The 16,355-nt window shown below is 38.2% G+C and overlaps 1 protein-coding gene across 1 annotated transcript; it reads left to right on the top strand.

Moving 5' to 3' along the window:
* The first annotated feature begins 13,503 nt into the window (after positions 1-13,503).
* On the top strand, positions 13,504-13,899 carry LOC140524008 (keratin-associated protein 3-1-like). Its single transcript, XM_072638526.1, has one exon. The coding sequence runs from the start codon at positions 13,524-13,526 to the stop codon at positions 13,833-13,835; it is 312 nt and encodes a 103-aa protein (XP_072494627.1). The 5' UTR covers positions 13,504-13,523; the 3' UTR covers positions 13,836-13,899.
* Positions 13,900-16,355: the final 2,456 nt, after the last annotated feature.

The following is a 16,355-nucleotide window of genomic DNA, read 5'->3' as shown; positions in this document are numbered from 1 at the left end:
GCCAATTGTTCATAGTTCTTATTAAGCCTGAATCTCAGGCCAGTAACCTCCATCTATTGACTTTGATTATCCAGAATCCAAGAGGGAAGAGCCTGGAGTTCAGAAGTCAAAACTGAGTTTAAGGATCATAGACAAAGGCATGATAGGGAGTAGAGAGGAGATCCCAGACTGTCAGTGTCCAGTGATAATCAAGGTTTGGGATCCAGACTGGGTATGATTAAGGAGGTGAAGAATGGAGTATTGATTAAGATATAGGCTTCCAAAGTGGGTGATACCACCCCCAGGGAAGTCCTGTACTGATCCAGGGGGGCGGTATTAGCCTCAGGTGCAATTGAGGGATATCGAATAAAAATAAGAAGGTGATGGAAGCATAAGGAAAAAAGAGAAGAAAATTTTGAAAAACTGTTCATAGATGTTTTATCTGTTGTGCAACAGTTAATGTTGCAGTGATTACATTATTTTCCAAATAAACACGCAAAATGCAAGTTATAACCAATCAGTGGTCAAGTCCACTGACAGGTCTTAATAAGCAAGTGTTGGCAGGTGAGCATATTGCTCTGTCAGGAAGTCCAACATGCGTTGGCAGGAATATGTGCATGTAATGATTTGTTTACAGCATGATACTATATGATTACATGATATAATATTGCATAATCAAAATTTCAATGCAGGCAAAAACCTACAAATTTACAGTAAATTATTAAATTTAAGGTGTGTCATTTTTTAAAAAAATATATTTTTTGAAATGGCACAAATTTCAAAAAAAAGTTAAAGGGTTAAAGAAAGTAGATTTCCAGGGGGAAGGGGCACTGAATAATCTTTTCAAAGGGGGCCAAATAAGTTGGGGAATCTCTGGATTAGGAGACTAAGTGGAGAGTTGTGAGACAGAACAGATGGGAGAAAGTTTACCTAAGAGCACAACCTGGGAATAACTAGAGTTCAATGGACAACATTCCCTCTGGCAATAAATCTCCTTGGTGTGAATGGATAAAATGGGTATGTGTTGTTCCCAAAATTAAGGTAAGGTCTTAGGGATCCCTCATGGTTCTATCATGGGCTATTAGGTACACAGTTGGCCATTGTATTTGGATGTTTACTAATTAACTGCCCCAATAAATAACTTCAAATATTCTAGAGGAGCAAAATGTGATCTTGAAGGGGCATGACAGAGTCAATGTTCATAGCCTAAAGTAGAGAAGACTTCTGTTTGTTCATTTGTTTCTAATGGGTGAGTGATTCATAAAGAGAAAAAAATTCCATTGAAGTTTAGTACCAATAAAAACCAATATTTTTAATAACAGAAAGATCAAACTTTTCATTTTGCCTACTTTTAGAAAATCAGTATTTTATTAGAAACATAATATTTTGTTGTTGCTCAGTCATGTCTGATTCTCCATGATCTCATTTAGTTTTCTTAGCAAAGATAAATGGCAAAGTGGTTTGTCATTTCCTTTTCTAACTCATTTTACAGATGAGGAATTGAGGCAAAGAGGGTTAAGTGACTTGCCAGGATCACACAGCTAGTGTCTGAGGTCAGATTCAAACTCATGAAGATGAGTCTTCCTGACTCCAGGCCTGGTGCTCTATCCACTGTGTCTAGTTGCCCAAACACAAAATATGGATCAACATAAAAAGAAAGTTGCTTAATAACTGTTTACATTTAAATTAATTTCAAAACAAAGCATCACTATCACTTTTTTCTTCCCTGCCTCCAATCAGTATTCTCTGTCCATTTGTTCTCATTCCCTTTTCTTCATATGATTGTTGCTTGGTATGTGCTTTATTCATTTGGTTTTGTTGTTTTTTTTATTCTGAAATATTTCTTAAATTTCATAAATTCATTTTTTTCCAGTATGAGGAATACAAAGAAATCTAGAAAGACCTCACCGACTTACTAACTTATAAACAGGGATTAGCCCCAAAGATCTGTGTTCAAATTCCAACTCAGGCATGTACTAGTTGTGTGACCCTGGGCAAGTCATTCAATCTCTTGCAGCCTCAGTTTCCTGATTCATAAAATAGGGATAATAATAGCACCTACCACCCAGGGTTGGTATGAAGCTCAAATGAGATCATATTTATAAACTTTAAAAGTGACATGTAAATGCTAGTTGCTATTAACATACAAAATAAATATAAAAGTATCTCACATATATACATATGTGTATGCATATGCATGTGTGGTTATACATGTGTGTATACACGTGTGTTCATATAAACCCCATGTTTTAGACCCTCCATATCATAGAAAAAGGAAAATGTGGTTCTGAGATGAAGTGCTTGTCCATTATCCCACAAAACCCAGGGCTCCTGGCCCCAGCTTTAAAAACCCCATCTAGTTAACTCACCACCCTACAATGTTGTTTACCCAGGCTGTGCTACCTGAAGCAGTTATAAATGATAGTTTCCATTCAGATCAGCATTATGGCTTTCCATGTGACTAGTTATTTTGAAATTCAAATTACCTGGGGCAGTTAGGTGGTGCAGCGAATAGAGCAGTGACCCTAGAGTCAGGAGCACCTGAGTTCAAATCCTGCCTCAAACACTTGATACTTACTAGCTGTGTGACCCTGGGCAAGTCACTTAACCTCGATTGCCTCAAGAAGAAGAAATCTAAAATACCTGATTTTCCACTGCTCTATTCTTCAATTACTCTCATCAATTAACAAATGATAGAATGGAAAGACCCCTGGCTCCTGAGTAAGGGGCTCTGGGTTCCACTCTTGCCTCTGACAAGAAATGACCTTGAGTAAATCACTTAATCTCAGTTTCTTTTTCTGTAATATGAAAGAGCTGGACTAGAAGTCTTCTGGGGTCTCTTCTAACACTATTCTAAATGGTACAGTCTACAAAGAAAATTACCCCCTGGCTAGAGAGGTGATAGACACAGAAATATCCTCTAGCCTTAATAATAATTAGACCAGAGGGTCACATACAGAAATCCATATAAGTTGTTCCTCATCTTTTAGTTGTTGGCCAGATCATATTTTTTTCATTTCTAGTTCCATAAAACTTTTAGAATCAGTGACAAATGAGAAGCAGTCACTCAATCAATAAGTATTTATTAAGCATGCACTGAGTACAACGCACTGTGCAAAGCACAGGGGATAGAGACAAAAGAAATGGCACCTGCCTTCAAGGGACTTAGATTCTATTTTTCTAGCAGAAAATTATTTTATTAAGTACTATTGGCTCATTCCCCAAGCTGCATATCTGGCTTAGGAAATATGGTTTGGATTGCATTTGATCTTTTAAATGCCACTTTGGAATATATATATATATATATATATATATATATATATATATATATATATACATATACACACACACATACACACATGCATATACATACACACATAGATACATATATATCTATATATACATACATACCTATATGTACATATATGCACCCATACATACATATATATGCATATGTGTATGTATATGTGTGTGTGTGTGTATATATACATATACACACATATATGTGTGTGTATATATATATATATATATATACATATATATATACACACATATACATACAGAGAGAGAAACTTGGAAGACACCAAGAGCCTCATCCATCTAAAAATTCTGAGTTTGTGAAATGAACTCTGACCTTAAAGCTTCTGGTTAGAAAAACTGAGAAAAACTAAGAAGCTAATTAAAATAATCCATATGGACTTGAGAAACTCTGACCCCAAATGATGCTTTGGGTTACTCAGTGTTGATTCATTTTTTTCCTTAAAAGAAATATCATATTCAGGATTCTCCTCTGATGACTCACCTTGGTACTGGGGCAATGCTACGTCATCAAAATACAACATAAAGGTATGAAGGGATCATAAGACTGTAGTTTTAAAGCTGGAAGAAACCTCAGAGATCCTCTTCTGTAGTCTAATCCCCTCATCTTTTTTTTTTCCAAGACCAGACTTATGATTTCATTGAAATAGGGACCTGCCAGTAAGGAAACTGCCTCTTTCAATGCAGATCAGTATCTCCCATCTAATCTGAACTCTTAGAAAGTTTACTTGGGGACACTGAGAAGCATTTATGACTTTTCTAGGGCTATTGAGTCACAAAATGGCAGAGGAAGAATTTGAACTGGGTCTTCTATACTCTAAATCCAGTTGTCTAGGCATTGCACCAGATTGAAAACTAGAGAATCTAACTGACTTGCTTAAGGTTTCCACAGAAGTTGGATTTGAACCCAGGTGCTCTGACACCTAACTAAGCAGAGAGTCTGTTGTTGTTATTTCAGTCATATCTGACTCTTTGTGACCCATTTGGGGTTTTCTTGGCAAAGATACTGGAATGGTTTGCCATTTGTTTCTCTAGTTCATTTGACAGATGAGGAAACCGAGGCAAAGAGGGTTAAGTGACTTGCCCAGGGTCACACAGCTAGGAAGGGTCTGAGGCCAGGTTTGAACTCAGGAAGATGAGTCTTCCTGACCCCAGGCCCAGCACTCTTATCTACTGTGTCATCTAAGTGTCCTAGTTGAGGCTTAGGCAACTGTAAAAGAAAGAGAACTTTGATCTTGAATCAAAGGTCAGACCTGGAGGCTAAACAAAAAGGGCCTTACTTCCTTAGTGACCAGAAGAGCTATTTAGAGAAGACATCACCAGGTCTAGAAGAAGAAGGAAGACTAAGCTAGAAAGTAAAATCTGAGATACTGTGAACCTCTGATGTAACTGAGCTACCTTATAGTTTTTGCGTGTTATAAAGAAGCTTTCATGCTTTCAACAATTGACTGTGCTTATACTATACTGCATCAAATACCACAGGGAAGGGAGAAGGTCCATGATTCCTGTGACTCTTTCTGGGAGGAAAAATATTGGATCTCCTGGGGTAGTGTTGCCCAGTTATTCTTAATTCCTGTACCTCTCCCCCCCAAAAAAACCCAGAAACCTTCATTTGTACCCTACCCTAGGCTTCAGTTGCCTAACTTCTTTCGAAACTTCATGTGATCTTTTCTGAACTCATCATATCCATGACTAGGGTGAGAAAAGTGAGACTTTTCCCAGGGCACCAAATTTATCAATTGAAGTCCTTCTTCAACAGGGAAACAGTTGAGTTCAGCATTCCATTAGCAAGAATAATTAGTTAAAATAAGAAGCTGCCAGATGGAGGATTGGGATGGGCACCCTATTGGACTCTTCATTCGTATCCTGCCTCGATCATGTATTACTTGTGTAGCACTAAACAAAGCAATAAATCTCATTGAGTTTTTTTACTCAAGAGAAAAATAAGGGATTTGGACTAGATGACTTCTAATGTCCTCTGGAGCTTTAAATCTATGATGCCAGCATCCCATGCAGGGGCCGCCCCAGCTACAGCTGTACACCATCTTTCCAGGGTCCCTGTCTCCTACCCCATTTCAACTGAGGGTACTCTTTGTGGTCTTACCCCTTGCATTGTTAATGGTAGTTGCCCCAAATACAATAATTACTACCTGGAGTTCTAGAAACTGCCCAATCTCTAACATTTCCTGTGGTCTTTTTTCCTTATCATCTGTTGCCTCTCCTCCCTCCATTTTTAGCCCTGGGATTCCTTCCTTATGAAGCAAAATCACATCCAAAGAAGTGTTTTTGCCAATTGCCACTTAATACATGGCACCTAGATGGCACAGTGGACAGAATGTCAGGCCTGGTGCAGGGAAGACGTGAGCTCAAATCCAACATGATATTAGCTGTGTGACCCTGGGCAAGTCATTTAACCCAGTTTGCCACAATTTCTTCACCTGTAAAATAAGTTGGAGGAGGAAATGGCAAACCACTGCAGTATCTTTGCAAGAAAACCCTAAATGGGGTCATGAAGTCTGACACAAAGGAGAAATGACTGAACAACAACACTTAATACATGGAATCTTTGTCAAGTCAGTTCATCTCTTTGGCCTCCATTGTCCTTTGCTATAAAATGAGAGACTTGGACTAGATGAACTCCGAGATACCTTTCAGCCCTAAATCTGTAATCCCTATGCGCCTAAATTTGGTACTAATTGCCCTAGAACACTCCCCTCACTAAGTGAGATCCTCTCATCTCACAAAATTCAAGAAATCTTAAAATCAAGTCATGTCAACATAGAAGCAAAAGTTCTAGATTTGGAATCAGGATCTGGGTTTGAATTCTGTCTCCCTCCCTCTGTGACTTTAGGTGAGTCACTTCCCATCTTAGAGGCCGAAGTCCTCTCATCTATAAAAGAAGAATATTAGATTAGATGCCCTGTAGGTTTCCTTCCAGATCTAAACTGAACTCCATGGAAAGGAAAAATACAATAAGCCTGATTCATATTCACCTCTGAGTAATGGCGGTTGAAATGTGAACTGAAATGACTATCTCAGCAAAAAAGCCTATATGAAGCTATTACTCAGATTGGCAATGAATGTTGCCAAACATACCTGCAGAGAGATTTATTGCTGAGCACTAAAAGGCAGAATGATAAGGTGTCTTCTATGGAAATTGGTACACAAAGTAACATGGAAAATATATTGTGTCATTTCAGTTGTGTCCAACTTTTCAAGACCCCAGTGGGAGTTTTCTTAGCAAAGACATGGGAGTGGTTTGCCATTTCTTTCCCCAGCTCATTTTACAGCTGAGGAAACGGAGGTAAACAAGATTAAGTGACTTGCCCAAGGTCACGTAGCTAGTAAGTGTCCAAGGCTAACTTTCACTCCAGAATTCTATCCACTGCATCACCTACAATGACCTGTTTGCAGATCTTTGAACACAGCACTCCATCACCACTGGTCCACCATTCCCTGAATGCTCCATCCCCTCCCTTTTATCTCTTAGTTTCCTAAGCTTTCTTCAAGAATGAGCTTCTTTAAGCCTCTTCTACCAAAAGACCTTTCTAGTGCCTTCCCATTTAGGTTTCTATTTTTTATGCATCTTGTATGTGCATACGTGTATGTATTTATATGTTGTATATGTGCATGCAAGTGTATATGTATATGTTAACACACACATTCTTTTATATACCATAGGTACATGTATGTATATGTGTTGTGTGTACATATTATATAATGTATTTATTATGCCATAATATATAATACATAATTACATATTATATTATATAAAATTTATACACACATATTACCTCTCCCACTAGGATGTGAACATCTTGAGAGCAGGGATTGCTTTTGCCTTTCTTTGTATACCTAGCGCTTAGCACAATGCCTGTGCTAGTAACTGTTAAGAGTGAAAGGTGGTCCTAAGTTAAAAAAGCTTAAGAATCATTGGCCTCAAGCACTATGAGCTTAAATGACTTGGTCAGAGCCTGACAACCAATATGAGGCTCATCTTGAACTCTAGTGGTTCTGCCTTCTAGGCTACCTCTCTATCCTCTACCAGGGAATCTTAACTTGAGGTCTGTGAACTTGTTTTGTTTTGTTTGAATATTTTAATAACTACATTTCAAGGTGATTGGCTTCCTTTGTAGTCCTAGTATTTTATTGTATTCATTTAAGAAATTATTACAAGAAGGGGTCTGACCACAGAATTCCCCAGACTATCAGGTCAGTAAATGTTTAACAACTGGTTCTATGAAAATTCCGAATTTTAATTTAAGGATTTAAAATTCAGGATCTAACTTTAATCTGCATTCCTACATAAAGGAATCTACATAGAGGAAATCTACATTTCCTCCATCTTTCTTAAGTCCAGACAATCAACAAAGCAAACCCCAATTTGTAACACTTGCTGATTTCCAAGGTGTAAATGTCCACATATAAAATTTAGGAGCTCTCTTGTAGATACTGGCTCCAAAACACCCCTGATTCATGCCACACACTCTATCGAGGGCTTCTTAAACTGTGGGTGGCCAGTGGAAAATGTTTAAGAAGTCCTATACTATCGTGTCTTTCTTATATTTGAGATAAGGAAGCAACACCAAAGTGAGAGAAAAAAATTGAGATCATCATCCTTCTGGTGTGTGATTCTGTGATATTTGACAAATATTTTCTCACTGTAATCACATCTGATGAAAGGAAGCATCGAACTGTTTAAAACTAGAAACATGAGCTAATAAACTTTCATTATTTTTTGAAATTGACATCATTCTTCAAATTCCAGATTTATCTTCTTTTTTATTGCCAATTGGAGTGGTTATTTAGACAAGATTGGTGATGGGATGGAATTAAATGAATGAAAAAGCATTTATTAAGCATCTAATAAATTAACACATATGTCAAGCATTGTATCAATTGAATCACTTATTTCCTTCAGTAGTTTCATTTCACAGTCCTTAGGAATTCTAAAAGTTAAATGTTCTCAAGTATAAATATCAACCTTCAGTGTAACAATTTTTAACATTTTAGGTAGCTACACTGACTAACTTAATCTTTTGATGGTCACTGATCCTTAAATAGATATAACAATATTGTCCTTCTTAGCTGGACATTTTAAGTACTTGCTGAGTTAAATGAGATACTCACATATCTGCTTCGAAATGACTCTTTACAAAATCCTCAATAAAAAATATCATGATGCATCTATATCAGTATGAACCAGGATTAGTATGACAGAGCCATATTTTATTGGCCAACTAGTAAAAATGCTTACTGGGGAATGTAAAGATTGAGAAACAGGAGAGGAGCTCACAGGCAAAATGGAACACACCTAGAAGGGAGAAACATGTTGTTTGTTTATAAATGCTTTAACTGCGTTTTTAAAGAACCAATATCATTATCTTTAAAAGGATCCTCTATGAATGGGAGCCATTAATTTCTGTTCTTAGTTGTGGACCATATCTGAGCACCTGCCCACCCATCAGCTAGTCATGAAGAGGAATGTCATGCAGGTATCTGAAGTATTTTGCGTTAAGACTCTACGCTCCACATATCAGTTAAGAAACGTAAGAGTTGAATATTTCTTCATCCGCTCAAACACATCTATACATTTTTTGCCTTACAGAAACTATCCTTAAATGACTACAAAATTCAAACTGAGTCAGAGAGACTCCTAGTTTAAGAATTATTTTCAGGGCAAGTTTGCAAATCAATAAGGGTTATTCCAGTTTGCCTATTATACTACTGTTATAGGGTTCTGGTGTAAAAAGGAGGAGAGAAAGAAAGAAAGAAGAAGAAAGAAAGAAAGAAAGAAAGAAAGAAAGAAAGAAAGAAAGAAAGAAAGAAAGAAAGAAAGAAAGAAAGAAAGAAAGAAAGGAAGAAAGAAAGGAAGAAAGAAAGAAGAAAGAAAGAAAGAAAGAAAGAAAGAAAGAAAGAAAGAAAGAAAGAAAGAAAGAAAGGAAGAAAGAAAGAAAGAAAGAAAGGAAGAAAGAAAGAAAGAAAGAAAGAAAGAAAGAAAGAAAGAAAGAAAGAAAGAAGAGAAGAAGGAAGGAAGGAAGGAAGGAAGGAAGGAAGGAAGGAAGGAAGGAAGGAAGGAAGGAAGGAAGGAAGGAAGGAGGAGGAAGGAAGGAAAGAAGGAAGGAAGGAAGGAAAGAAGGAAGGAAGGAAAGAAAGAAGGAAGGAAGGAAGGGAGAGAGAGGGAGGGAGAGAGAGAGGGAGAGAGAAAGAGAGAGAGAAAGAGAGAAAGAAAGAAAGAAAGATACTTACTAACTGTGTGACCTTGAAGAAGTCACTTAATTCCAATTGCCTTGCCTTCCCACCTCAAAAACAAAACAAAACAAAAAATATGGTATATAATAGCTTTCTACTATGCCGGGGATGCAAAGACAAAGTGAAACAGTGCTATCCTCAAATAGCTTATGTTCTACTGAGTATCAAGTTTAATGACTACATTTCCTGCTCCCTCCAGTTTATATGTTCACTTACACTTAGCTTCAGTCCCCTTTCCCAAGTAGGGAATTGCATGTTGTGTGTGTGTGTGTGTGTGTGTGTGTGTGTGCATACTCAAGCATGTGCACACACGCACATGTGAAAAAGTAAAAGAGTTCATATTTTAAAATGAAATCAACAAAGAATCTTTGAGTAATCTAATATTGATTAATAATAAGATCATAGAATTAGGTTCTAGCTAGTCCTGCAAGCTCAATTTTCTGGACGAGAGAGATTAAGCAACTTGCCCCAGATCACACAGTCACAACAATGGTATCACAAAAATTTCCCCCACTCTGGTTTGTTAAAAACTTCATTGGAAATTTAAAACAAAACAAACACAAATCCCTCAACTCACGAAATAAAGCCCAATGGTTTTTACTTACTGACATTTTTATTAGAATGACAAACAGGAAGGTATCCAACATCCTGCTTCTGGGGAGAGATGAAATGATGTCTCAGGCTTAAGAAAAAGCAATGACAGTGTAGGGTAGATGGCTTCGAATACCATCTCTAGCTGACTCACAGGGTGCTCTCAGGTAAATCCATGAGGCTTTGCGTGAGAGATCTCACCAGTTTTGATGTGGGAGGAGGGTTAGTAAAGCATCAAGGGGCCCTCTTAGAAAAAAAGATGATTAATAATCTCTTGCTCTCACTGCATATAACTTCATAGCACCTATAAAATAAGAGCTTGACCTAGAATGGTGTTAATTTTTGTTTTGCGAAATACATCATATAATACTTAAATACAATTTAAATTTTAATTGTTAGGTGGTGGGGGAAGGGGGAAGATTTTTCTTGAAAGAAAGGTTAAGATTATCACATATTCAGCACAGAAGTGATATATCATAAGGATCCATTGCAGCCAATACAGAAACCGAAAAAATGATGATAAGGACCAATGTTTGTGTAGTTTTTCAAAATTTGCAAAGCACTTTGCACAGATACGTTAGCTCATGTAAGTCTCCCAAAAGAGAGACTTTCTCAACCTCCTCAGCTTTCACATACTCCCATGCCCCCAAACTACCTTTATTTTGCATTTGTAGATAGATGTTAGATAGATAGATAGATAGATAGATAGATAGATAGATAGATAGATAGATAGATAGATAGATAGATAGATAGATAGACAGACAGACAGACAGAGAGGTAGGTAGGTAGGTAGACAGACAGACAGACAGACAGACAGACAGACAGACAGATAGATAGATAGATAGATAGGTAGGTAGGTAGGTAGATAGGTGACAGATAGGTCTGTCTACATGGAGGTAGCTAGGTAACTGGGCCTGGAGGCAGGAAGAACTGAATTCAAATCCAGCCTAAGACACTCACTAGCCATGTGACCCTGGACAAGTCATCAAGACACTTCACCTCTGTTTACCTTAACCCGCTAGAGAAGGAAATGGCAAACTGCTTCAGTATCTTTGCTGAGAAAAACCCATACAGGGTCACAGAGTTGGACACGTCTGAATGACTCAGCAACAACAATGTATATCTATATATTGTTTCTACTGACAAGATGTGAGCTCCTTGAGGATAGGGACTGTTTCATTTGGTCTTTGTATTCTCAGTATCTAGCATATTGCCTGGCATACAGAAGGTGCTCAATAATTTCTTACTGATTGACTGAATGATTGATAAGGAACATGATATGTTATAGTGGAAAGGACACTGGGTTCAAAGAGAACCTGTTAGCAAATCCTGACTCTTATACTTCCTACCTGATTGACCTTGAGCAAGTCACTGAATCTCAGTCTCTTCATCTATAAAATGAGAAGACTGAACTATATGGTCTCTGAGATCTTTTCCAATCCTTAATCTGTGATTCTGTGATAAGATTCCACCAGGTGGGATCACAGTCCTTTAAGAATCAAATGACTCCTGTGGGAATTTGATACTCAGGGAGCCCATGTTCATGTCTGAGATATAGACAAGTAGAACAGATCCCGGCATAGTCACAAAGTGCCACAAATGTATTAGCAGGTGAATGGACAAACCAATCAATGCCAACTTAATTCACTTAAACAAATATTTATTAAGAACCTGGTAATAGGGGCAGCTGGGTGGTGCAGTGAATAGAGCACCAGTCCTGGAGTCAGGAAGACTTGAGTTCAAATGTGACCTCAGACACTTGACACTTACTAGTTGTGTGACCTTGGACAAGTCACTTAACCCCAATTGCCTTGCCTTGCCCCTGCAAAAAACAAACAAACAAACAAAAAACCAAGAATCCAGTATATAATAGATTTCTGCTATGCCAAGGGGATACAAAGACAAAATGAAGCAGTACTATCCCCAAATAGTTTATGTCCTACTGAGTATCAAGTCTAATGACTACATGTCCTGCTCCTGCCAGTTTATCCACTGACATACATTTAACCTCAGTACCCTTTCCCAGGTAGGGAATTGTGTGCATTGTATATGTGTGTGTGTGTGTGTGTGTGCATGTAAACATGTGCACATGCACATGTAAACTCATGTGTATGTGTCTGTATTATATTTGAACCACAAAAAGGAAACAGTGTGCACGTTTTTTTAAAAAAACACAAAACAGAGATTTCTCATATACAAAGGAGGTGCTGTTTTTCAATGATTTCTCAGGCTATTTCCCCCTTTTCAAAAAATATTCAGCAAACATCACATTTACAAACTTCCTGTCTTTTATACTTATGAGCAAGTAAGTGATCTTCTAATTGACTCTTTAATGGGAGGGTGGAAAAGATCTGGAAAACCCACTTTCCCCTACCAGCCAAAGTTATTCTTCCTAAATCCAGATCCCTAATGTGAGATCCTGGAAGATACTACCCAGTTTGCAACTTGCTTATTTATTACTTATAGTTACTGTAGTTACTGGTATAGATTTTCCCCCACTAACACTTCCAGATAATTTGGTGGTTTTTTGTTTTGTTTTGTTTGTTTTAAATTATTTGATTTTTCACTGTTTTAAACCTTATTTTTATTCTGAACTTAGCAAACATTAAATAAAATGGGCATAGCAGAACAGAAAAAGGAAATGGCATATGAAAATTCAGATCTCTATTATGTAAAACTTGCTTTTCTTTTTAAGTAAGCTTTTCTTTTTTAAGTTAAACCAATAGCTTTCAAGGCTGTTTTCCTTATCTTTACTTCTTTCTGACTTTCTGTTCTCTGTGTTTTAAAAGAGTATTTCAATGACACCTTTCTAAGATACAGATTGTTTACTTTAGCACTTAAGAGTCCATTCCTGTAATTCTACAAACCAAATTATTTGCTTCTCCAAAGACCAAATAACCATTTTCACCTCACAAATAACTCATGACAAAATTCTACCATTTATTTAACCAAACAGGGAAAAAAAGTCACATGTAATATGTTGGCTACTGATGGGACAGTAAGTCAAAAGACATGATGCAGGCTGCAAGGTACCACACATATCAAATCATCTTTAATGATAGGTGATGATTAGAAGTAATGACTTTTGCCTTTGAACATGAAAATGAGTTCCTCTTTGTAGTGACAAAAAGCTATTGGAAAGAATCCTAATCTGGCAACCAAACAAGCCAATCACCTTTTTATGAGGTGAGGAGCACTTCCTATGAAATAAATGTCTAAGTAATGAGGTGTTGTTTTCATTGGAAATTGACATAAACTATTATGAGCCAACGCCCACTGGGCTGAGCGTATATAAGGGTGGCAGAGAGACAGTAAGCCATCAGATTTGAAAAATCCTCCTCTTCCCACCTTTACTAGAAAGACAAACTAAAGCTACTCACATCATGTCTTGCTGTGGAGGTTACCGACAGGACTGCTGCAGTGTCCCCACTGGTCCAGCCACCACCATCTGTTCTTCAGATAAGTGCTGCCGGTGCGGAGTCTGCCTGCCCAGCACCTGCCCCCATGAGATCAGCCTTCTCCAGCCCGTCTGCTGTGACTGCTGCCCTCCTCCTTGCTGCGTGCCTGATGCCTATGTGCCTTCTTGCTGGCTGCTCAACTCTAACCAACCCAGACCTGGTCTGTATGGAATCAACCTGACCACCTACACTCAGCCTTGCTGTGAGGGAGAGCGAGTGTGTGAGCCATGCTGCTAATCTAAGACTCCACCCTCCTGTGACCAGGCTGTCCAGACCCCGAAGTATTCCCTGGCTTCCAACATTAACCTCTGCCAACTCTATGCTCCCTGCAGAAGGATTTGAGAAGAATCAACTTCTAATGTTGGACAATGTTTCCATAAAGCTGTCCTACATCTTCATTCCACAAGAGTACCTATCCATCCTTCCACACTCATGGGAGGTTGGGAGATCTGTCTCTTTCTAATGCTAACTTATTGCTTTGGGGTGGTATATGAACAGAATTCTGCTGTTCATGAGCTAATAAACTTCATTTTCCTGGCTTAGCAAATGTGACTATTGTGACTTTTCATTTGGTTCAATGTTTCTCCTTTGAAAAAGAATGTGGAATGTTTAATTCAGATGCTGGATATCTCTTTGTATGAACTCCATAGGTGTTAACCCACGAAGGTGCAGTTTAGCCCTTGAATTTCACATGTCTAAATGTTTTGCACAGTGCCAGGAGGGCATACAGCAGTCATTTAATAAAAGGTTATACAGCTGAATTGACTTGAATCAATCGTATTGCAGTCTGATGGAGAGAGCAGATGGAATTCTATTTGTCAAGTCAACAAGCATTTAAGTGCCTACTATTGGCCAGGTACTGGGAGAGCAAATGATTATTCCTGTCTTCATGGAGCTCATAGTACAATGGGGGAGAAAAGATGCAAACCACTATATGATACAAACAGAGTAAGTTGGAGATAACTTAGAGGGAAGGACCCTAGATTAAGGAGTACTGAGAAAGGTTTATTTCAAACAGGATATTAGTTGGAACCAGAAGATGCTGGGGAAGCCAGGAGGAGAAAATGAGTTTCAGGCTAGGGGAGATCCAGTGAAAAGACTCAGAATCTAGACATGGATTGTCATGTGTGAGGAACAGCAGAAATGCTAGTGTCTTTGAATCTCAGAATGCCATGGTGGTGGTTGTGGGGTAGGGGAGGAATGTAAGTTGTAAAAAGAGTGGGATTATAGGTTATGAAAGGCATTAAAAGCCAATAGAGGATTCTATATTTGATCCTGTAGGTCATGAGAGCCACTAGAGTTTACTAAATAGAGACAGTGACATGATCAGGCATGTGCTTTAGAAAGATCAATTTGTCAAATGAGTGGAGGATAGACTGGAGTGGGGAGAGACTTGAGGCAAAGAGATCAACCAGCAAGCTATAGTACGAAAATGAGATGATAAGGCCTGCACCAAAGTGCATAAAGTATTTTAGGTTGTTTGGCTGGTTGGTTGGTTGTTGTCCTTCATTCTTGAAGAAGACCAAAATGATGTCACCATGTTGGAGTGAAGGTACAGTGTGTCTGATTGTGGTTGATCAGACCATTATGAGTTCAGAAGGCTCCACCACAGGTCAGGAACAAATAGTCCACATGAACATTTGGAGAAAGATGTCTCTAACTTTGCATATGTCATGCTTCTCTTGAGCTATCACAATTCTACTTTGCTCATAGAGAACAGCATCTTTTTTGACGAGGGCAAAATGTGCTGGACTGTCTTGTGCCAGTGTTTCCCATGACTCACAATCAACTCCAAAGTTCTTCAGAGAGACCTTGAGAGTGTCCTTGTACCACTTCTTCTGACTTCCATGTGAGCATTTGCCTTATGTGAGTTCTCTGCAAAATAGTTTTTTAGGCAAAAAGTCTTTATGGCATTCAAACAATGTGGTCAGCCCCTCAGAGTTGTACTCTCTACAGTACAGTTTGAAGGCTTGGCAGTTCAAAAGGCAAAGAAAATAAAGGGAAAGAAATAGGAAGTGTGAGGTGTGTATTATGTATTCTGGTTGAATCATAAGGGGCAGTAGTATGAAATAATAATAGAATGGTAGAAGAGAGATGGGTGGTAGAGGTTCATTCTGCAAGACATTGGAGGCCCAGGAAAATAGATCTGGTATATTAGAGGTTATCTAGTCCAACTCTTTCATTTTATTAGTAAGGAAACTGAAGCCCAGACATACTAAGTCTTAGCTATAAGTAGTTAGTAACAGAGATGGAATTTGAATTCAGGTCCTTTGACTCCAAAGTCAATGTTCTTTCCATTGCACCAAGTTGAAAGGGCAGATGAAGTGTGTGGGGGGGGTGGAGGGTGTTAATCTGTCAATTAGCATTTATTAAGTACCTATTATATGCCAGCCACTGTACTAAACACCAATACAGCTCTTTCTCTGATTATTTCTATGACCCTGGGCGAGTAATATAACCTCTCTGACAGTTTCTTCTATAAAAGAAAAATATTGGATGAAATGATCTTTACAATCCCTTATAGCTCTAATCTATAATACAGCTCTAAAAGTCTTTTTAGTCATTTTTAATTAACATTTTTGTCTCTCTGTCCTACATCTCCCTCCCCCATTGGAAAAACAGAAAAACAAAAACAAAATCCTTGTGACAAATATACACAGTCAAGCAAGACAAATTCCCTTATGTGCCATGCCTGTGCCTGATTCTGCATATTGGACCACAACCTGCCGGAGGGTGAACAACATTCTTCATCACTGA

Source organism: Notamacropus eugenii, chromosome 2 (genome assembly GCF_028372415.1).
Source record: "Notamacropus eugenii isolate mMacEug1 chromosome 2, mMacEug1.pri_v2, whole genome shotgun sequence".
NCBI classification, from domain to species: Eukaryota; Metazoa; Chordata; class Mammalia; order Diprotodontia; family Macropodidae; genus Notamacropus; species Notamacropus eugenii.
Note: the sequence above shows the minus strand (reverse complement) of the source record. Positions and strands in the feature narration are given on the sequence as shown.